The following is a 23,546-nucleotide window of genomic DNA, read 5'->3' on the forward strand; positions in this document are numbered from 1 at the left end:
GGCGGGCCAGTGTGTTCTTTCATCGTGAGATACAACAAGAACTCGGTTACAAGCAAATGAAAGTGTGTGAACGGGCCTCTACATGGTTGAGTTCCCTGAGCAAAGCAACACGTTACGCTCAACCGACACGCAGATCAGGGCCATGTAAACGATATGGCTATTTTGCTTACACAACCTTGACATGCCAGGATGTCACGTGCCACCCCGACACCACGTGACAGCACGTGATGTCACAAGGTCACGTGATTCCGATGTCAATTGACATCATAAACGCACGCGGCATGTGCCCAGCTAATTTGCGACACATTCTGAGCATTTCTCTGTGAGATATGACAGAGGCATGCATAGAAATGGCCTAATCCCTACATTGTTTCTGCAATCAGCTTTACAGTTAAAGCTTTCCATAAGTAGAATAAACAGTGATTAACTAACGGCCCATTTAAGGTTTACTAATTCAAAAGCGGCTTAGAACACCAACTTCCACATAATATTAAAAGAAAGCGAAGTACAAGAAAGAGCTATAGATACAGTAATAACTTGAAACGGCTGCTATAACTAAACATACCATATATCAACTACTACATATAATTAAAAATCTGCTGATATATACTGAAATCATTGTTTTTTTAAAAAAATGGCTCACTATATCAGCATTATTACCATATCATCAGTTTAAATGCCTGTTACCAGTATTAGAAAGGAACCCCAATCTTTCTTCCCCATCTCTATATCTTGCCATATCTGTCTCTACTACAGAAAGGTTCTGCTCTAAGAATTATGGTGAAAAATGGCGAGTCAAGAAAAAGAGGACGACAAAGAGCTGCCGGTTTTGTCACTCGCCTCGATCGCGACGGCGAGGTCCGGCAACCCGTCGTCGTTACAGTCGGGTGCCACGTGCATGTCCAAGATGGACTCCAATGTTGTCCGGTTGTCGTGGTCGTGCGCATACCACAGGACACTGCCTGCGCATCGATAAAGATGTCACACTTTCTGGGAGTTAAGCGTATTCAGTAGAACCAGAAGCTAAGCACTAAGTTCAGGCTGAACTCAAGCACCCTGACAATTCTTCCCCAGTCTTTTTTTAGGACCTCTGAATAATTACATCTATTAAGAGTTTGACAGTAGCATTTATTTAATTCCCTTTATCCTATATTCCACTAAAAAGACTCATCCAAATTTTCAAGCACATTTGATCGGACGGGCCCATTTAATTAAAGATGAGTGCATGTTTTATTTAACTGCCGTAAATCCGCTTGCTTTTGTGAACGGTCATCCGATCATCCCCGAGTTCGATCCCTTTTCCTGTTTGTTTCGATCTGGATGGCATCATACTCGTGTTCAATTGTGCCATCGTACTGCACTCGTCTAATCATTGATCTTTTTACCTATTTATTCATTTACCCTCGAGGTGCAAAGTATATTAGAGACGGGAATGAACACTCGAAACAAAGATGGCAATTAAATCAACTAAGTTTGCCGTTAGCGAGAGTTTGTTTAAAAAGAACAGTATTGCTAATTGCAGCAATTAAAGTGGGAAGGTGGGCTCAGTCATGTGATGTTCGAGGTATAAATGAGATGTCCAATGTGCGAGTGTTAACTGTAGATGTAGAAGCGACAAGCATGGCAGAACTCACCGTCCGACCTGTTGAGGGCAGCAAGAAGCGTTGTGGTACCATCGCCGAGCACAAAGCAGACGTCTCCCAAGCACTTCTGTAGTGCCACACTCGTGTAGAGCCCCGTGGACCAGACGGCGCCACCGGTCATCCCGTTCACTGCCATGGCGCCCACGGAAGAAGATGCGTCGTCACCAAACCGGCGAAAGCCCAGGTGCACCGTCGACTCTTTTTCGCCGTCTCCTTCGAATGTGGTCTCCAGGTTCGAGGTGAGCACTGCACGGCGTGGATCGTTTTCAGTCAGCGAGGGGTCAGAAAATTCGACCCCAAGTGACACTAAAGCGTAACAACCGAAATGGGCTGGAATCCACCAGCACTACTGATCATGATTAGCAACCTTTTCTGTGAAGGCAGTGCCCATTACACGAAGGTGCACGCCAATCACTGATTGGCCAACACAATCACAAATAAAAATGGCAATTGGTGGACACATTCGTGCCAAGGCTACAGCCCATTACACAAAGGTTGGCCAATCACAATTTGCTAGCCAATCACGATAGGCCAACAAATTTTCACACGTCAGCCAATCACAAAAAAACTGTGACTAGTCAGCACCTTTGTGTAAAGGCAGCGTCCCTCCCAAGTTGGGCTGACAACTTTCATGCATTGTGCCGAGGATTCCAAAAAAATTTTGATCTTGCTCAAGTGCAAGTTGAATGGGTGGATATGGCACAGCCCTTCACTTTGGCGAATAACTAAATCGAACCACCCAGCAAGTGCTTTTAAGCTCGATGCAATAAAATATTTGAAAGTTTCTTTATTGAAACAAAGTGCCATCTCGTAGGAGATTTAGAATATTCCCTTCTGATTCCTGAGCTCTCGGCATTTGAAACTTTATATAATAGGGTGCATACTTTTTTTTAATATATTTTGTTGTTCCTTAAAAACTCAGTGGGGGTATTAAATAAGGGAAGGACTGGGAAAAAAAACATAGTACACTTTGACACTAAAAAAATTCATGCACAAGAATGATTTAGTAGAATGACTGCAGTTCGCTAACATGTAAAGGATGGTTACACACTTGCGACTCTTTTTAGGACCATGTGCCTTAAAATCTCTTACTACACTAGGGCACAATCTATTGGGTAGCCATAAAAAACTTGCAATGTTCGCTTTTTTTTTTTTTTGCAAACAATTTTTTTTTTTTTGACAATGTTATGAATGACCATTTCATGGATACTAGCACATACATTTGATCTCGCAAATAGTGCAAAACCTTCTCTCTAGTGAAACACAGTTCCAAGGACACCTGATAGATGGTGTCAGCATGTTCTCTCATCACAAGAAATCACAAGAACTCAGCAGAAAGCAAACAGAAGTGTGTGCTAATGGACGGTCCTCAAGATGCCCGGCAAAAACTTTGTAAGTCAGTAATGAGCGCAATTTTTTCGGGAAGGGCGCAAATGCCCCCTCTACTCACAGCACAGCAGTGCTCCCCCAAAATTGTGCCAACTCTCACCGAGTCCGCTGAACACCTGGTTCCACTCCTGCACGACTATGGGCACGCTGTCGAGGGGCTGAAGGCTGCCGTAGCGGCACGGGATGAGCCAGCCAAAGCCCACCACGAAGAGGAGGCTGGCGCACAGGCTGAGCACAAAACAGACCCGGCGCGGCACCGACATGGGGGGATCCAGCGTCGTCTGCAACCAAAAGGGGGAACGTTGCAGCCATTACGGTTAGAGGAACGCCGCAGGCTCAAAGATGTTTTTAACCGCAAATGTGTTTAATGGCCGAGATCCTTGAGGAAAGAGTGACAGAACACTGCAGAAACCATTGCAAGGCATGCAACACATACTTCGGAGAGCTAACTGCACAAAAAAATGTCAAACTGAGAAGAAACAGCGAAATTCAAAACGCATCTCAATGGGAGTTAAGCCCACGACCCGACAAATGTGAGCTCGACATTCTACCAATATGCCAATTAATGGGTGGATGTAAAGACAGTTAGCTTTGTCTTGTAGCAGCCACTGAAACAGCGCCCACAAAGAGGGAGGCAGTTTGAATCTGCACTTTTCCGGCGACTCTCTTCCATGCTGAGCATATCACACACAAAAGACAACAGCTTACCATCCTGCATCAAATGGCATGGTGGAAAGATTCCATCGCCAGTTAAAAGTAGCCATCAAGACACACGGTTCATCAACATCCTGTGTCAAAGTTTTTCCCATCGTGATGCTAGGCATTAGGATCTCAGTCAAGAGCGACCTCAACTGCAGCATTGCTGAAATGGTATATGGAACGACACTGCGCTTCCAGGCAGACTTGTTCAAACCAGCAGCCACCAAGGATGTGTCGATCTGGAAGATTGCGCCAATCGTCTCCAAGTTACATTACAAAACATCAAGCCGTGCCCAACGAGACCTCAGTCAGGTGATATCTTTGTGAGCAAGGACCTGGCCGACTGCACACGTGTCTTCGTTCGCAACGACACAGTCCAACCACTGTACGACGGTCCTTACAAAGTCCTCAGCCGTACCGACAAGACCGCGACGTTGGCTCTAAAAGGTCGCACTGACGTTGTCTCCATGAACTGAGTGAAGCTCGCTCATTTGGACAATTTTAATTTAAACAATGACGCCAGCCTCACAACTGTCCCTGCAACAAAACCACCAACAGCAAAGTGTCCTAAGTTAGTTTGTTTCCATGACAACAAGCCTACCCGCTCGTCTCCCCGGCTCCTCGCAAGAGGGGGAACCATGTAGCGGCCACTGAAACAGTACCCATGAAGAAAACGACAATGCTGCACACAAAGAGACCTTACGTGCACACTACGCGCGGCACGGCTGGAGAGAGAATGATCAGGGCCATCGGACAACTGCACGTACCTCCACAAGTCGACGCCATCACAACTACGAGAACATTCTCGGATGGCAAAATGACAAGAAAGCTATAAAGATCGTAAATATATTATGAAGGGTTGGCCCCTTCAGTCTCTACCGTGGCAGTTTTTACTAATGTTTGAACGCGCACGCCGATCGCCAGATGCCAGCATTCGACGTCCCAGTGTTCGGCGTTTGCGTTTAAAACTGAAATGTTGGCCACAAACCGCGAGGAATGTGACGAAAACAAATTCTTTGTATACCGACTTTATCCGTAAAACCAAAACAAAGCTAGCATTTTTTTTTTACTTTTTGGATAGGTTACGTACGACACAAAATGCATTTTTTCAGAAATAAATATTGATTTACGTAAAATTTCAATCTACAAAACACAATTCTCTCTACTTTTTTTTTTTTCGTGCCTTTTCTCGGCGTGCAGCGGTTGGCTGTGGACGAAGGTGCGGAGGAGAGGTAGGTGGGAAACACAGCGCAAGACAAACTGTTGGCGAGGATGCTTGCTTCGTTGGGAATTACACCCAGTGCCCCTTTCTTTTATATTACAGGTACTAGAATGGGCTCCAAGCATTCGTTTCACACGCGCATGTTCCCCAGGGGCTGAAGACTCCTACACCCGTACAGCCCATTTCTTTGAGAGTAAGCTACAATAAACGCCAATTGTAATCGATCATAATTGTAATCTATCACAACTGTAATCTATCGTAGGGAGAGACTGCAACTTTGGCATGTTTTCCTGTCTCAATGTTTTCTTTTTTTTATTGCTACTGTGCTAGTGATGTTGATGTTAAAGTATCTGTTGTTATTTGTTATTGGTAATGTATGTGTAATCTTTTTTCTGATTTTTTGCTTTCTTTGTTTGTCTTGCATTGCACCGCATACTACTGAACCTATCTTTGATGCAGGCAATCGGTACCCTGTTGGGCGACTTTGTTTTGCCTTTCTTACCTTTGAACTTCCCGAGGAGAGTTTCTTCTCGCCTTTGAAAAATGAAAGGATTGACTGATTTATTGATTTTGTCGACTGACTGATTAGCTGCAAAACTTGAAAGTATAAAACAGAGAGGACGAGGACGGGAACAGGACATCTTTCATTTAGCAACAACATAGAATGGCACAACGATAAAACCGCCCCCCAAGGGTCTCAACGTTCTCAAAGAGGGAAAGGAAATACTAGTTATAAAGGAAGGGGAATACACTAAAAGAAAAGTTTGAAAAGCGCATCAGTAATCTAGTTATTTTCGATTACTTAGAATTAACCTTGGTCATTGTCAGTGATAATGCGGAATTATTCTTGTTTGCAGTCCAAAAAGGGAATTGTACTATGCATATAAAAGTTTAAAAAGCTGTAGCGTCACGACGAGGTGTCAACATTCTAGTCATCTCTGGTGTTAAGAATTCGACCTCTGTCTTTGTCAATGATAATGACGGTGCAGAAATGTTAACTTTCAGGGCGCCGAAAATACACAAGGACAAGATACAAGAAAGGAGACGTGAACAAGGCGCACTCGCAACTAGCGTTTATGAAAAAACCACTCTCTTATATACTCATGGAAAACAACACAGTCATACTACACAGTCATACTACACAGTCATACTACACAGTCATACTACGTCCGGTGTAGCCCCCTTCGTAGAAAAGTGTGCTCTTTTGCCGATAGTGACACAGACGTGTCACTAATGCAGTCCTTGCCCTTTTCTTTTATTTCGAAGGCGTCGTGCAGCTCCCTCGATATCCGATCGGCGTATCTGGCCAAAAACCTCGTGTCACTAAATGACGGTGTGCAGGAGCAACGGCTGCAGTGCGTGGCGAGGTGTCCCGACGGGGTAGCCCGTGTAGCCGCAGCATGTTCGCGGGCGCGATCATTAAAACATCTGCCCGTTTGGCCAATGTACGATGCTCCGCATGACATGGGGATTTCGTATATGACGCCCGTAGCACATTCCGTGTACCTGTTGCGGTGCTTCGTATTGCAAGGATCTGCTGACTCACGGGGATTGTTGATTCTGCGACACAGTCTCGATAGTTTGTTTGGTGCGGAGAACACAATAGGCACATCGTACCTATCAGCAACCTTTTTAAGATTGTGGGTTAGTGAGTGTACATAGGGGATTACCACCGGCCTCACTGCTGCTCTTTCACGGGGCTGCCTCCGTGTGCCTTTGAACTTTTTTATTAGGGTGTCCGCTACATCCACCAGAACTCTCTGCGGGTAGCTTGCTTTTTGCAACCTCGCTGCCTGTCTCGTGAAGCTCGCTTGAGCGGTGTGTGCACATGATCTTCTTAGTGACGCCTCGAGACAACTAGATGCAATTCCTCTCTTTACAACGTGGATGTCCTGCAACGCCTTGAGGGCAAAACGACTAGGAAGTTCAAGACCAACACCATCGTCGACCACTTTTTGGAGCACAACCTCAAGCTCCTCACTTCGGACAAAGAAGGAGGCTTCGTGGTCCTGCCTGAAGCCCTCTACAAAACCAAAGCAAGGGAAGCCATCCAGAAGAACTTCAAACGAGTGAGACCAGGCCCGCTAGCCAAGGTGAAATCCCACGCCATTGAAATGTGTGGTGCATTGGAACTAACGGGACTGCTAAAGAGTGCCAAGTCCAGTAAGAACCTTCAACCTGACGTTTTCTTCACCGCGAAAACACACAAGACAGATATCCCCTTCAGGGCTATTGTCACGGAGAGGGGGTCATGGCAGGCTCATGTTGCCAGCTACCTTAGCAAGTATCTGACCTTGCTGGAATTGCATGATCCGTTTTTTGCGCGAAATTCAGACTGCATTATCGAATACCTGAGTGATGAAGAACACGGCATGCGCAGCGCTTTTTCGATCGACGTTGTAGATCTGTTTTATTCGATTGAGTACAAGCCCCTGTTTGAGTCTGTCAGAGAGTGCATTGAACGAAACGGTGTTCTACCGTTCCAAGCCTCTTGTTGCATTTCCGTTGATCATTTTTTGGAACTTTTGGCATTTTACCTAGAGAGCATGTTTGTCCCTTTTGAGGGAGAGATGTATGTGCAGAAGAGGGGAATATGCATCGGGTCTTGTGTTGCGCCGATACTGTCCAATATTTTTTTAAGTGTGTGCGGAAGAAAGATTGCCGAGAGGTTGGGCGACGCGAACCGGTGTCGCATTTTCAGATATGTGGACGACTTTCTTGTCCTCGGCAGACCCGCTGACGCACCGAGCTGCGGGGTTCAAGAAGTGCTTGACATTTTTAGGTCATGCGGGGATGGGTTGTCGTTCACACATGAAGAGCCAGTGAAAGGGCATATACAGTTCTTGGACCTTAGGCTAAGTCTTGAAGAAAATCACATATGCTGGACATATGAGCCACGCTCTAAGAAGGGTATCCTTCCGTTCAGCTCGGCCCATTCGAAGGTTGTAAAGAGAGGAATTGCATCTAGTTGTCTCGAGGCGTCACTAAGAAGATCATGTGCACACACCGCTCAAGCGAGCTTCACGAGACAGGCAGCGAGGTTGCAAAAAGCGGGCTACCCGCAGAGAGTTCTGGTGGATGTAGCGGACACCCTAATAAAAAAGTTCAAAGGCACACGGAGGCAGCCCCGTGAAAGAGCAGCAGTGAGGCCGGTGGTAATCCCCTATGTACACTCACTAACCCACAATCTTAAAAAGGTTGCTGATAGGTACGATGTGCCTATTGTGTTCTCCGCACCAAACAAACTATCGAGACTGTGTCGCAGAATCAACAATCCCCGTGAGTCAGCAGATCCTTGCAATACGAAGCACCGCAACAGGTACACGGAATGTGCTACGGGCGTCATATACGAAATCCCCATGTCATGCGGAGCATCGTACATTGGCCAAACGGGCAGATGCTTTAATGATCGCGCCCGCGAACATGCTGCGGCTACACGGGCTACCCCGTCGGGACACCTCGCCACGCACTGCAGCCGTTGCTCCTGCACACCGTCATTTAGTGACACGAGGTTTTTGGCCAGATACGCCGATCGGATATCGAGGGAGCTGCACGACGCCTTCGAAATAAAAGAAAAGGGCAAGGACTGCATTAGTGACACGTCTGTGTCACTATCGGCAAAAGAGCACACTTTTCTACGAAGGGGGCTACACCGGACGTAGTATGACTGTGTAGTATGACTGTGTAGTATGACTGTGTAGTATGACTGTGTAGTATGACTGTGTTGTTTTCCATGAGTATATAAGAGAGTGGTTTTTTCATAAACGCTAGTTGCGAGTGCACCTTGTTCACGTCTCCTTTCTTGTATCTTGTCCTTGTGTATTTTCGGCGCCCTGAAAGTTATCATGAACCAACTAGCCCAGATTGCCATTCTAATGCAGAAATGTTGTTGTTAAAGGGACACTGACACCCCCCAAAATATTTTTTTCATTTTTTGCCAGGCGCTTCATTATGGTGCCGGAGGACTACCCAATTAATATTTTGCAACAGAGTAGCGTATTTTTTTAATAAAGCCAAAAGACGCAACTGCTCGAAACCGAAACCGAAACCCGCGCACGGAGGTCGGAGAAGTGGAGAGAAGAGAGTGAGTGGCGGAAGTCACGTGGCTACACCCGACAGTGCAGTTTTTTTTTTTCTCTCCTTTTTGTAGCAGACGACATGCGGCGTAGTGGGAACTGTTTGCCGCGCGATTCTTTTGCAGTTATGTTTGTTCCGCTCGCTGTTCTGTACTCCGAGATGAGTTCTTTTGTACATTGAGGAGTTGGAAATGAGTAGTGAGTCCCCGTGGTGAATTTCCATGATCGGCTCCGAAAAGAATACGCCCAAGATGTTGCGTGAAGAGCTGGCTCACATGTCCTGCATCCGAAAAAAAGTGGCATTGTGCGAAAGAGTTTCCGAAAGATCAACGGGATCGGGACCAATGGCTGGCTGCAATTCCTGTAGAACATTTATGGGCACCTCGGAAAGCGGACGCTACCTGATTTATATGCTCCTTGCATTTTGTGGAAAGTGATTACATTGAGTTCGCAGGTGTCAAAAAGGAGATCCCATACCATTTAATTCAGCGACGTGTCGTCCACAACATTCGTTTGTTATTTTTTGTTTGTTTCTTCAGTGATAATTATAAAAAAAAAGAAATGTAAACATCAAAAAAAAAAAAAAAAGATTTCATTGGGGATTGAACCCGGTCCTACCGCGTGTGAAGCGGACGTCTTTCCCACTGAGCTCTTTTCACTGGGTGATTTCCTTCCTTAGTAACAATGCAGCCAGTAAACTGTAATTTGGAAAGTTTGCTGCCGATTTTCATCCAGCAAAAGCACTCCCGGGTCAAAATCGGGAAGCACCACGCATTGGCGACATAGTAAAGAAATTGTACGCGTGCATATTCAACTCGAAGTAGACCCGTCGTGCTTGACGTTTGCGCGAGCGATGTCTTCAGCCACGAGAAGGGAGCGACGGCTCGGCGACGTCTTCGTGCAAATCGGCTTGGTGGTCGGGCGTGTTGTACGGGATGAATACCAATTCTTTTGATGAGTCCCAAATTTCTCTTTTAAAGGCAGATAGAATTCGCCGGTACCGCGAACGACAGTTCTGCAGTAGAGGTCCAACGCCCGTCGTCCGCTGCCATCGCCGTCCCCGCGAGTCCCACGATACGCGAAACGACGCACGCACAGAATGCTTCCGGTTCTCTGTGCAACTTTTTTTTCAATCAACGTATTTGCAGCTTTTTAGAAGCCACAAAAAATGGGTTTCATATTTTTTTCTATTTTTAATATTGAGTGTCTGACTTCAGTGACCAACGACTTTGATTAAATTTGGTGGTCGCTTCGATACCTTAGAAAACGGCCCGTGACCGCGAAAAAGAGAGTGAGCAAGACTCGAACCGGCCAGTTCTTGATCGGCAATTTTCGGGCGGAAAGAAACCGAATTTTGAGTCGCAAATTGTGTTCTGGGTAGTTGGGCTCTCATATGTCATGTACAACTAAAAACCTCGCCAAGCATAAACACCCTGTCAGTGTCCCTTTAACAGTCCCCATGGCAAATGACTCAATGATCTCTCTTCCAAATCTGTTATTGTGCCCGCCCAGTATATTAGTATTAGAAAAATGAGGTGTACAGTCATCGCATGTGCGGCTGTGAACGACAATGGGGTGATACGACTCAGTTGAAGCCTTTGATGCTTCCAAGTTATGTTCTCTGAGTTGGTGGTTGACGCATCTCCCAGTCTGTCCAATGTACTGACTGCCACAGCTTAGTGGAATCGAATAAACCTTCGTAGTTCGTAGAATGCGAAGAAAGGAAGGTTTATTCGATTCCACTAAGCTGTGGCAGTCAGTACATTGGACAGACTGGGAGATGCGTCAACCACCGACTCAGAGAACATAACTTGGAAGCATCAAAGGCTTCAACTGAGTCGTATCACCCCATTGTCGTTCACAGCCGCACATGCGATGACTGTACTCCTCATTTTTCTAATACTAATATACTGGGCGGGCACAATAACAGATTTGGGAGAGAAATCATCGAGTCATTTGCCATGGGGACTGTTAACAACAACATTTCTGCACCGTCATTATCATTGACAAAGACAGAGGTCGAATTCTTAACACCAGAGATGACTAGAATATTGACACCTCGTCGTGACGCTACAGCTTTTTAAACTTTTATATGTATAGTACAATTCCCTTTTTGGACTGCAAACAAGAATAATTCCGCATTATCACTGACAATGACCAAGGTTAATTCTAAGTAATCGAAAATAACTAGATTACTGATGCGCTTTTCAAACTTTTCTTTTAGTGTATTCCCCTTCCTTTATAACTAGTATCTCCTTTCCCTCTTTGAGAACGTTGAGACCCTTGGGGGCGGTTTTATCGTTGTGCCATTCTATGTTGTTGCTAAATGAAAGATGTCCTGTTCCCGTCCTCGTCCTCTCTGTTTTATACTTTCAAGTTTTGTATCTATTAACCAACACGCTCGTTTTCAACTGTGATTAGTTGGTTGACTGGTCAACCGATTGACTGCTCAATTGACCGATTGGACAGTTGATTAACTGATTGAGTGATTGGTTTGATGATTGGTAAACCAATTAACTGCTCAATTGACTGATTGGACAGTTGATTAACTGATTGCGTGATTAATTGGTTGATTGGTCAACCGATTAACTGTTCAATTGACTGATTCGACAGTTGATTAACTGATGAAGTAATTGGTTGGTTGATTGGTTGAGTGAATAGCTCCCCCCGTCAAGACTAGTGCGTCGTACCTCATCGTGATCGGTGCAAGGTGCGACGTGCTTGCTGTTTCCACGCGGGATGTCCGGTCCGCCGTTGGCAGATGCTAGGTCCGGTAGAGAGAGGGCCCCGTCGGACTGGCCAGACGCCGTCCGGGCGCGCGGTGACCTGGCATTGTGGCGGTCGTCGGGCCGCACCAGCTCGTCATCGCTCTGGCTCTGGGGCAGCAGGGCGTACTGCTTGGCCGTCCCATTGAACTTCATCGTGGCATGCGGCCGGCGCCCTGCGAGGAACGGGCCACGCCGACGATCGGCTTTTCCGGTATCCAGACTGGCAACTCCGATCATTATCATCACCTCAGTGTTAGCACCTGTGCCAAACTAATGGCAGTCTAATTGTGGCTGATGCAGGAAGCTGGTGATGCTGGTGCAACTTGACGCACGAATTAGGTACAATGGATACATAAGAGTTTATTTTAAAGTGTGGTCCAATGAATCCCTTGGCACAAGTATGGCTCTAAAGCGTTTTTACGGCAGAAATTTAATCGAGAGGCTTATAGATTGGCGCTTTGCACTGGTAAGTTCTTACGTTCACATCACCGAAAATGAAACAAATCACGAAAGAATTATGAGGATATCGAAGAACAGATTCTTAGCCGCAACTGACGTGTAAAAGTGGCGGCACCGAATGAAAACTGTTTTGTGACCGCCATTAGTTTGTTGGAAGTGGAACCGCTTTCTGAGCCACCACATGACACTGAATTTTAAAAATTGAGTCTGACACGGGCACTTGTTGGGCTCACTTATACAATGTAAGAATTGTGGCAGAGCCGTGTAGAGAGTTTGGTCATTAATTGGTAAGAATAGGGCAAAGATAAGGACATGTCATTGCCCGAAATGACTTCAATGACCTTGGGTGCGTTGACTGAGAGCCCTTGTGACCGACCACTGGTTACGTAAGTTCCCCTAGAAAAGGTAATGAGCTTAACTTATGCCTTCCAATCACAATTTATAAGTAAGGATGTATCCAAGTATTGCATTTCGGCACGCTAGAGTTGAAGTTTGCGACTCTTCGTAACTGAAAAGGCAACGCACGTGACTTTGTTGTTACGGCGACATTCAGAATGCACTCAAAGTTGCAGCCGCAGCCAGAAACGAGTAGACGAACTCTGCTCCGTGGACTCTGCTCCGTGGGAACTTCGACACTAACTCCGAGCGCACAGCCCACGTTCGCCTCATATTTAAGGAAACATTTCTCGTCTATGTCACCTTTTCTGGCTCAGTAAACGCATCAGCACCATGAAACTCCCTATTTCCATCCATCTATTACAGTTATCCATTCATATACTTTAAGCTTAATCCAGAAACAAAAAATACCTGCGCCGAAGTATGCGTCTCCTTCAAGGCCATCTCCGGTTATTCTTACTTCACAGGATCATCACGGGGAAAATATGCGGCGCTGGCGGCAGTGCCGCGTTCGTCGCTCCGCCCCGGTTCCCACTCTCTCATGATTATTATTATTATTATTAAGGAACTTTATTTTCCATTTCGATACATAAATGGAGGAAACAAGGGAAAAACACTGTGAGAACAGCTTGACGGAGCCCCTTGCTCCCTTCTAGTGGCATATACAGAAGTCAAAAACAAAACAACAGCGAAAAACACTGAGAAAAATCAACATAACAAAGTAAAATACAAAAATCAAAGAGGTCTCAAAAATCGATTCATTCGTTTTCGCCACACAGATAAAATTCCCCGCTAAATTTAGCGGGGAAATTTTCCGTTAAATATAGCAAAGAAAATTCCCCGTTAAATATAGTGGAAAAACTTCACATCTAAATTTAGCGGGGAAATATTTCCGCTAAATTTATCGGGAAATTTTTTCTGCTAAATTTAGCGGGGAAATTTTTTCACTAAATATAGCAGGAAATTGTTTCTGCTAAATTTAGCAGGGAAATTTTCCTACTAAATTTGGCAGAGTAACTGCCACAGAGCCCGTTCTAAAAAAGTGTCTCTGATCCATACTAGTCTTACTAGAGAGCCGAACTGGAGGCAATAGCAACGCCGCCATTTCTCCCGCAGTGGCCACTCCAAGAACCACAAAGCTGCACCTATTGGCTCAGGTCGAGTCGCACGAGGGTTGGTGGCGCCATCTCACAGTGCCATTTCGCAGTAGCTATATAAATCAACTTTCATGTTTTGACTCGTCGCTAAAAGGGGGCGCATCGTATGAAGTTTGGTCTTGGCGGACGTGAGTGCAAATGTGGGAACCAGTCTTTACACATTATGTGGAGTTTTATTTTTGTGGCCGCCAACATGGAAAAAATATTGCCGATGGAATGCATACGTACACGTGTAGACGAGTGCACTTTGTGCCACCATTTCTTTCGCGGAATTTGGGAGCAGAATGTCTACGGCAACTCCTATGTTGCAAAGGACTATGGTGCAATCTACTTATATAAGGAGTATTCACTGAGCGCTATATTTGTGGGTGATGTCTAGAGCGCATGCTCAGAACGAGTCCACATTACTAGGCTGCAAAGACCGGCAATCCTGAGGGTGCGAAATGCACGTTTCAAAAGAACTGTGGAAGCTCGCCATCAGCACGCGCTCAGCAGTCGCGCACACAACTATGGCCGCCAGTGAATATTCCCTATAATGATGTACCACTTATAACGATCAGCTTCTAGAGGGCCACACATTTTTGAATCGGGTATCTAGTCCAGGTACAACGATAATCTGTTATAACAATCATATTTTCGGGTTTTCTCATTATCAATGCGGACAGCAGGTCGTCTGCTTTTTTTGCAGGAGTTGCGGTGACATCAGAAAGACGCCAAGATCTGATTGAATTATGACAGGTAGAGCTCAAAGCAAGATGCCTTGAAGTCTAACCAGTATTCTTCATTCAGAACCAATCAGAGCTCAACGTTCTGACATAATTCCACAACCCCTGCAAAAGAAGTAGACGAACTTGTGCTCCGCATAGTGGATTGCACAGCATACTCGCTGTCACCTCAAGAAAAAAAGGCAGTTCTGCGCATTGTTCATACGCCACGCGAAGTAGTTCTTACAATATTTGGTTGTCGGAGGAAGAAGCGATGCTTTTGGTGTTTGAAACGTGTAGGTCTTGGTAAGATAACATATATCTAATCTAAAATGCACCATACATATATCTTAATTCACCAGATAAATGGGGAAATTAGAAAACCTACGCGAGAAGCCGGACTTCTTTTTATTACAGTTCTTGGGGTGAACGTGAGCGTAGGCTGTGCGATTTTGGTGGGCGAGTTTGTCGCGAAATGTGTAGTACGCTGATGCCGCACCAGTCCGTCTGGCTCTCCGGAAGGAAGTCCGGCCCCCCCTGCCCTTTCCCCCATTCAGCACGGCGATTGGTTGCGCACGCTATGACATCAAACCAACAGCTGAAGTCCGTTACATGACACCCTAGCTTTTCCGTGGCCTTCCTAAGGTGGGACCAACACGAGCAAGCAAGCTAAGCAAGGATCGCGCTAACATATAAATTCTTTCGATTAAGAGACCAAAAATAAAAACTCACAAAGGAGAAACAATTTACGGTCACAGAACCATTGATGCTGCAAGGATTGTTTATATGTAGGGTTCAGCGCTTTTGGTTTTTATTTTTTCAAAAATTCGGCATACTTTTTTCGGTGTTTATTTTAAATTTCAATTTTCGGTTTTTCGGTGTATATTTATTCCCCCAAAAATTACCATTTTTTTCCAGTGAATATGAAAGAAACACTATCGGACACCGGATCAGATGATCCTTGTAACTGTGATATTTGTGATCACTCAAAGAATAACGGCACATATACATACGTGGTCTTCACTGCAACTTCCGTCGGGACACACCTCAATATCGCAGAATTCGCGGGTATATTCTTAAGCGCGCTTCTTTTTCCTTCCCATTCTGACGACGTGACCTGTCTGAGGTGATGACTGTACAAAAACCAGCGGAATGACAAAAAAAGAAAAATTCATTGTATTTATGTTTTTAACCACAGGGAAGTTTGCCTTTCCTCTATGTCCTCTCAAGTGCATGATACCCAAACTTATTTTAGGACCAGGAACTTGACAAACTAAGTCCGATCACAGAAAGGACACAAATGTCCGGCGAAGGCCAATCAAGACCTCTTTTGTTGCGTGTTGAACCTTGGAGGAGGCGAGCCTTGCAAAGCCCTCTCGCCCCTCCCCTCGTCCTCCCTCCCTCCCTCCCTCCCTCCCTCCCTCCCTCCCTCCCTCCCTCTCCCTCCCCCCCCCCCCCCCTCCTCCACCCGCCTCGACGAGTTATAAACTAACCTTTTTCGGTTAAAATCCAAATTTTTGCAAACGAATTAGATATACTTTTATCGGTTTAAACCGTAAACGCCGAACCTACAAACTGACCTTTTTCGGTTAAACCGAATTTCCGAGAATGAATTCGGCGTACTTTTATCGGTTAAAACCGAAAACTCCGAACCCTATTCATATGTGGAGCGCAAGTTCGTCTGCTTCTTTTGCAGCTGGGTTGTGGTGACGTCAGAATGCCTATCTCTGATTGGCTCCGATTGAAGGATAGTGCGCGTAGACCTCGAAGCGTGCTGCCTTGAGGTCTACCCACTATTCTTCCATCAGAGCCAATCACAACTCGGCGTTCTGACGTCACCACAACCCCCTGCGCCAAAAGCAGACGAAACTTGCGCGGGTACGTAAACCACGCCGTGGTAGCGTGGCTACCGTAATCCCACACGCTTCCGTGAAAACGCTGGTGCGCCTGGAACCGAACTAGCGACTTGGTTACTTGCGCGAAATACGATAACTTTTATTTCTAGACTTGCTGCAAGTTTGAATACATTTCTGTAGATAAAGCAGAGGCTCCAACCATCGATAACCGATACCTCAGGCTCTGGCTAGTTCAAGCCACAGGTTCAAGCCACCGATCCGACATCGCGAATGTGATACTTACGGGCGAGATGGTCAGAAGAATTTTGAGGGTTCCTGCGTCCGTGCGGAAGGGGGGGGTGGAACTTTTCACTACCGTGTCACGCACATCTCTTCGGGGAGATTTCGATCATTTCGTGAGGCGGAACGAGCCACCTGTGTTGACGGAAACACAGCACACAGCTGTCACTGTACCATCGTGCCAATCGTTTCCCACACAGCACAGGTCACGGCTTCGAGCTAAACACAAACTAAAAACGGTCGGATCGCGACGGATTGGATTCAAGTACTGATTTATTTATGAGGTTCCTGTTTTGATAACCATGAACTAAAAATAATAGACGAAACAATAAATGCGATTTCTTTATATGCACGTTTTTCTCTAGATTCGAATCCAAGATTCTTTGTGTGTATGTGCGTGTGCAAAAACGTTTATTATGATGCCGCCTGAAGTTAGTTTTATTCTGATAACGAACTTTGGCGACCGACTTGGTAAGCCAAAGGAATAGCTCAGAATAGCCAACGCAATCCATTCATGTCTTGATCAGAGACATCCGAGGAGGAGTCGGAGGAGTCGCTGTTTGCTGTTTGTTTGGCGGTTCTGGCTGGTTACTCGTGAATCAACCAACTTGTCGCCCAGTTGGCGTGCACGAATCACCACCCTGTGACACCAGACACAGGGCTAGTCCAAGCCGTCCAAGCCTCTTGTTGTGAACGTCGTGGCCTTCGCGATGGCTCCACAGCTGAGGAAACGTCCGGCCCAAATTAATGGACTCGCCAGGTACGTGCCACGTCGGTGGGAAGCGCAAATTTAGGAATTCCACAGGCCTATCTTTGGCCACAGAGTATCCTAGACTTGCACGTCCTAAACTGGAGGGGGTCTGCAACGTTTGTCACACAAGTGGCATGCAAAAAAATGCGTCCTTATCCAAAGCAGTGGGAAGTGCACCTAAAACCTAGAAGGGATTCTTTTTTATGGCTAGGGTCACAATCACTTCCACTGCTAGGTCTGGTACATTACCGCATTCGGACACAAACCCTTCCATGTATGGTGAAAGTCGCAAAAGTCACCCAGTTGGTGGAACAAAATGCAGTTTCTTCAGAAGGCATGCCTCGGAGGTCTTGATCGGCCACAAAAGTAGGTAACCGCTATTTCACAGTCAGCTACACATTTCGAACAAAATAGTATGGCTGTACCCTTTATAACCGGTGGTAGCTCGTGCCTCCTGATTTACAAGATTTAGCTTGGCATGGCTTGGCTTTAGGGTAGGAGCAACCTCAAGTCTCTCTCGATTCTCTGGAATGCACACTGCGTGCTTATGTGTATGTTTACACAGCCGGAAGTTAGTCTGCCTCGACTGGCGACTTGTCTCTCAACTTGCAGTTGAGCAATTTGGCCAGTGCAGTACAACCGCTAGCGTTGGGTCTTTAACGTGCACCATGCAGTAGTGATACACAACTGCACGCCGGTACGATGCTCATCCAGATCGAAACGGGCAAAGGTGGGGATTGAACCCAGGATCCCTGGGTTCTGCAGCGCGAGCGTTCGCTTCATGTGCTCCAAGCTGATGAGCGGCGAGCGCTAGCCCACTCGGCAACTGATCCCCCTTAGGGATGCACACTAGTGGTACTGGCGCGCGTTTCCGAAATCGTCCACTTTCTTTTATCTTCAAAATTCGCCATGTGCGTGTTTTGACAATGTGCATTTGAACCTTGGAGCTTTTGGTAGATAATAACTGAATAAACAATTTAAGTGTTGCAAGAAACCAAAGTATGCGGATGAGCTGGTTAGGAAAGATTGTAATCTTAACCCGGAGAGACAGTGAAATAAAATAATGGACAAGACACCACAAAATCTCAAGTGCTGCTGGGTTTATTCACGAGAGAATAGCAATATATAGCCATCCACACGGACAGGAAAAGACGTGCTACTGTAATTTGAGGGAACTCGGCCAGAGAAACTGACCTCCAAGTCTGGGAATACAGCTCGTGCGGTCGTCGACCGTCTCTTTGCAGCATGACGTGCAACGACCTCTGGAAGTTGCGCAAGTACACCAGCTACGTCAATCACCTGTGTCCGGGAATGTCGACAACCAGGGAGATGAATGTGTTCTTCTTCACCTTGAGCACCCGCGACAAGCAGGAGCGGTTCTTTGCGGCCTGCACGCACGGAGAAGCAGACCTTTGTGACATCACACGCAAGCTGTCGGTCTTCAACGAGTTCCTCCAGACAGTGGGCATGGAGCTGAAGGAGGTGGCACCTGGCAACCTCGGGCTGGTGCCGCTTCAGCCGGGCACCGTGATCGACGCCTTCCGCTGCACGGACCACCGTGCCTGGATCCTGCTGCACTGGCTGCTGAAGGAGCACCGCTGCATCAGCACGCTGACTCTCCCCTGGACCATGCTACCCTGGTCCACGCTGCCGAAGCACCCCCAGCGCCTGCTCTGCGACGCCCTCCGTCTCAACATGGGCACGCGGAAGCTGGGGCTCTCGGGCTGCACGCTGAGCAACGAGGCATTCACAGACTTGGTTGGCGCCGTTGGCACGCTGACCGCGCTGGAGACGGTCGAGCTCTGCGATGTGTTCCCGATCCAGGGCAGCGTGGGACATCTGGGCGGCGCCCTGGAGAAGCTGTCGGCGCTGAGGAGCCTCACGCTGTCCGGGGTTCGCATGATGCCATGCGACGCGGGGCTGCTGATAGCGGCGCTGAAGAGCAGCCCCGCCCTCTCGTCGCTCGACGTCGAGGACTACTTCCTAGAGCCGGAAGGCGGCGCGGCCCTCGCGGAGTTTGTAGCGCAGAGCGCGACGCTGAAGCGGCTGTGTCTCTGGCAGGCCGTCTGCCTCAAGATGAAGGAGCTGAAGGTCCTCTTCGCAGGGCTGTCCTCCAACTGCAGCATCGAAGAACTACGCCTGAAGGGCTTCGCGCTCAAAGAGCGGACAGTGGACCTCTTGGCACGGACGGTCGCGAGGCATCGGACGCTGAGGTGCCTCGAGGTGCGGTGCTACGTTGCAGACTGGGAGGTCAGCGGGATCCCCCTTGCCAAGCTGGTGAAGAAGGACACTGGTCTCCGGGAACTGGCGTTTGCGGGCGGCAAGGGCGTGTGTCTGGCGCTCTTTGCGGCGGCCATCCGCAAGAACAAAACTCTGGAGAGCCTGTTTCTCGGCCTGTCCGACGTGGAGGTCTCCGACTATGAAGACTTCCTGCGGGCCCTCGCGCTGAACGAGTCGCTGAAGCGTGTCACTTTCGAGAAGGTGGACAGCGCGTCGCTGAGCGACCTGTGCACACTTCTCTGCGAGACGGGGACGGATGGGAGGGTGAGGTTCAGAGCAGAGTTCGAGGACCCCCGGGTGTTCGTGGCGAGCGCCAAGAACTGCGTGAGGCTGCGCCACCTGAGCTACGCCCCGCAGACAGCCAAGAGCGGGCTGCCTGCGGAGTCGCTCCAACAGTTGGTCCGCTACGACCAGCTCCGCGAGCTCAACATCCGGCTGGACGGGACAGTTGAGTGCAAGGACGCCGGCCTCCTTGCACCCTTTCTGGCGTCCACGAAGACTCTGCGGGAGGTGAATCTTACATTCTTTGTGGATGTGGACGCCACGCGCTACCTCTTGGATGGGCTGACACTGAACCGGAGCATATCCCGGTTGACACTGAAGAACTGGACCTTCGGGGCGGCCGAGATCGAGCAGCTCTTTGGCATTGTGCAGACAAATGATGTGCTGAACGAGCTGCACCTGCAGCCCTCGGACTACCGGGGCTGCCCCACGCTGAACCAGCTTCCGCAAAGGCTCCGGGCCAACCACAGCCTGCTGAAGGTCAGCATCAAGCAGGGGCTGCGCTACGACACCCAGATGTTCCAGTTCGCGGTGCAAGAGGTGATGCGGCGCAACCTGTCCACGCTGCACCGTGCCACACAGTTTGTGACGGGGTCGCGCGGCAGGGTTTACGCGGAGGCTTTTGAGCGGGTCTCCAAGACCCTGGCTCTGGTCAAGGAGGTGCAGAAGGCGATGGGCGAGACTGAGGAGGAAGCGAGGGAGAGGGTGAGGGGCGCCCAGCGCTTTTTGGACGAGCACTTCTTCGTGGCGGTCGGCATAGTCAAGGAGGCCGTGGTGTGCGTCCGGAACGGGCAGGTCCAGTTCGACCGGATCGGCCTGGACAACTGGCTGCACGTCCGGCAGTACCTTAAGGTAGCCGACATTGAGCCGGAGCCGAAACAGGAGTCTGTTGTGCCTCGGAAGAAGCGCTGCCTCTAGGGTTATATAATTTTGCGCCATCTGCGCGGCCGGTCTAGTTGCGTTGTTTCGCTGAGCAAAGAGGAGGAAATTTGCACTCTTAGAGTAGTACCTCCTCCCTTTTGTTTCTTAAATTGAATTGTGAATGCAGTGAGAAGGAACGTTCGACATCCTTGCGTCGGAATATTGCAACATAAGCCATATCTGGTGCCATCATCGTAGGCATTCCAGAGTCTCACCTAGCTGCCGACGGTAAGAGACCATCGTTGACGAGTGATTTTCCGTTTGTGGTTTCCCATAGAACTACTTTTGCACGTCGAGAACTGTAACGGGAACCTCACCGATGCCTTTTGGCCACCATGTCAAGAGTCTCCTCGCAAATCCTCTAAAACAATAAGGTGCGGCTGGCAACGTCGAGACTGATTGTTGCATAGCAGACAATATCCTAAAGAAGCTCAACGTCTGCCACCGCTTTTAGAAGGCCTTGCAATTGGTAGTCCTAGACAAACTTGTAAAATGGTCGACAAAGGCATGCCCCTTTAGGCAGACTGCACGTCGGATAGAAGTAGATGACTCGCCCAGGATGGTTGTGGTGTCGTTTTTGTGCCCAGTCATCCCATCAAAGCTTGATCAGAGTTCATTGAAATCTGCTAGTTTTCACGACGTAAGTTGTCTGTAGAGGACAACGACGCTGTCTTACAGTTTTACCTGTTCTACAATGTGCTACTGGTCTCGAAGCTTCTCCGTAATGCTATGGGAGTGCTTAATAGAGTAGAGGCACTGCGAACCAGTACAGTCGGCTGCCTGGCTCTTTTATTGCTTGCAAAGCATCGCTTTGTTGAAAACAAATGAAAAAAAGCTATTTGTAAGTTCTTTTATTAGAGATCAATAAAGAATGAGTGGGGCTTGCACACAATGATCAGTTAGATACATAGCAAAATGTCGGTATACGAGAAATTGTTTTGTGAAAACTACCCGTCATTGCGAACCTGGAATGGCTCATTGAGAGGGGGGTGACCAAACAAAAGTGCCCCCTCTGGAACAGTAGCAACTTTAGTGGCACCTGTTGACCCTGTACCAAACTTTGACCTAAGTTTTATGACCAGTAGCATATTGAAGGACTCTGGTTCTGTTAAATGATGCTCAAGATATGTGCAGGTTGATAATTTTGTGTCATTGCCTGCCCCTTGTAAATGGTCGAGTTCGGTCTACTAGGCAAACACACAGCTGACACTGCACGTAGACCTAACGGAAGCAGTCTTTTTGGCAGATCTGCTGGCAGTGTTGATCAACCGTTGGCGTGAGCACACCGTGAAAGCTTTGAATTGGGGAATTGCAGCAACAACTGAGCTCAGACATTATGCAAACGTCGCGACCGATTTGCCTAGTTTCATCGCGACTGCTCGGAAGATTGAGTGGACAGTCGGTGACGGAAGTCACTTTTTTCTCGCAACCGGTTGCCTTCGCATGGGGTGGTTTTTCTCTTTGCTGGCATGCGGCTTCACACCTTTACAAGTCACGCACTTCTTCGGCGTCGTCTGCCACTGTACCTCGGGAAATGTGCAAACTATGCCAAGAGGGCTCTTGACATCTCAACAGTGACAATAGCTACATGCCAGCCCGTGTTTTTGACGTCAAGTCGAGGCAGGGGCGCCATCTGTAGGACAGTGTGTGCGCTCTTTACAAAACAGCCACGCACCGCCCGTCGTTCCGGTGAGCAAGCGCGCTTGTGTATGAACAGTGAGATTAGGGGCGTAGAACGTCCTCACCTTCACGACGGTCAACTGGGGTGCAGGCAAAATTAGAAACGTATTAGAAATGCAAGTTAAAGAACAAGTTCGACACCGACGTAAACGGTAAGCTTGCGTTTTGTGTCCTACCCTACAATGTCCCGCATTTTGGGCACTTTACAGAAACTTGTCTAAAACTGTTTGGTATGACACGTTGCCTTGCACCTTTATTTATTTTTATTTGTTTCCTTGTTCCGAATCTCTTGAAGCATTTGTTTGGGGAATTCTCTACAGATGTTGTGGTGTAACCACCTTTATGTATGAACGGTGATGGCGTTTGTTTGGCCTCTTTTATAAAATAAAGGCCAAATTTACTCAGTTTATTTTCCATTTCTTTTTTACCTTGATTCTGTAGTTCCATTATAGCTTTGTTTCAGTCCTTTTGACCTTTGTTACAAGGACCCCCCCTTTCAAATGCTTGCCTAGATGTCTCAAATTTGTATAAAGTCGGGGGCTTTCGTGCCTTTATGCTTAATCATGCACCACATGCAGCTGTCAGATAGTTCAGAAATGACACTTAACCTTCATGGGATCGTTTCTGTTTAGTGCAATTTTATTTCCCTTGTCTGGGAGCCTGCTTTGAAAAAGGAGCTGTTCACCAGCTTTACTTTTTAATAATAATAAGTAACCTCAGTATTACTAAATATGCTAGATGGGGAGGAGACTAATCGGTGATGTGCAGCGGATGAGAGTGATGCACTTAGCAACTGCTTTTCTGGGTCAAATACGAAGGATGAATCGATCAATGAATAAGGTAAATTGAGAAAAGGGAGAGAGAAGTGGATAAGGAAACTTAAAAGCCAAAAGGGGAAGTGAAGTTGGATTAGGACTGTGACAACTGCAACTAGAGCTGATCGGTAAGATCAATTGCCTCTTGAAGTTTAAGGAGGGGGATCGG

General features: G+C 47.4%; 2 protein-coding genes across 3 annotated transcripts in view; one reads left to right on the forward strand and one right to left on the reverse strand.

Moving 5' to 3' along the window:
* The window catches only part of LOC8023146, a 39,763-nt gene extending 22,883 nt beyond the window's left edge, over positions 1–16,880 (reverse strand). Inside the window, exons 1-5 of the mRNA XM_040221551.3 lie at positions 16,653–16,880; positions 11,720–11,970; positions 3,133–3,313; positions 1,635–1,889; positions 841–962 (exon numbers count right to left, since the gene is read on the reverse strand). Coding sequence (XP_040077485.1) covers positions 841–962; positions 1,635–1,889; positions 3,133–3,313; positions 11,720–11,950 — 789 coding nt within the window. The 5' untranslated portion in view covers positions 11,951–11,970; positions 16,653–16,880. The remainder of the gene's footprint in view (positions 1–840; positions 963–1,634; positions 1,890–3,132; positions 3,314–11,719; positions 11,971–16,652) is intronic.
* Positions 16,881–17,138: 258 nt separating this feature from the next.
* The window catches only part of LOC8023141 (transmembrane channel-like protein 5), an 85,804-nt gene continuing 79,396 nt past the window's right edge, over positions 17,139–23,546 (forward strand). Inside the window, exons 1-2 of one of the 2 annotated variants that reach the window (XM_002399293.5) lie at positions 17,139–17,408; positions 18,644–22,969. In XM_002399293.5, coding sequence (XP_002399334.3) covers positions 17,359–17,408; positions 18,644–20,879 — 2,286 coding nt within the window. In that variant the 5' untranslated portion in view covers positions 17,139–17,358 and the 3' untranslated portion in view covers positions 20,880–22,969. Of the gene's footprint in view, positions 17,409–18,643; positions 22,970–23,546 lie in introns of those variants that run through there. The other variant, XM_029988532.4, reaches the window with a different exon arrangement.

This window comes from Ixodes scapularis, unplaced genomic scaffold (genome assembly GCF_016920785.2).
Source record: "Ixodes scapularis isolate PalLabHiFi unplaced genomic scaffold, ASM1692078v2 PGA_scaffold6__148_contigs__length_123643588, whole genome shotgun sequence".
NCBI classification, from domain to species: Eukaryota; Metazoa; Arthropoda; class Arachnida; order Ixodida; family Ixodidae; genus Ixodes; species Ixodes scapularis.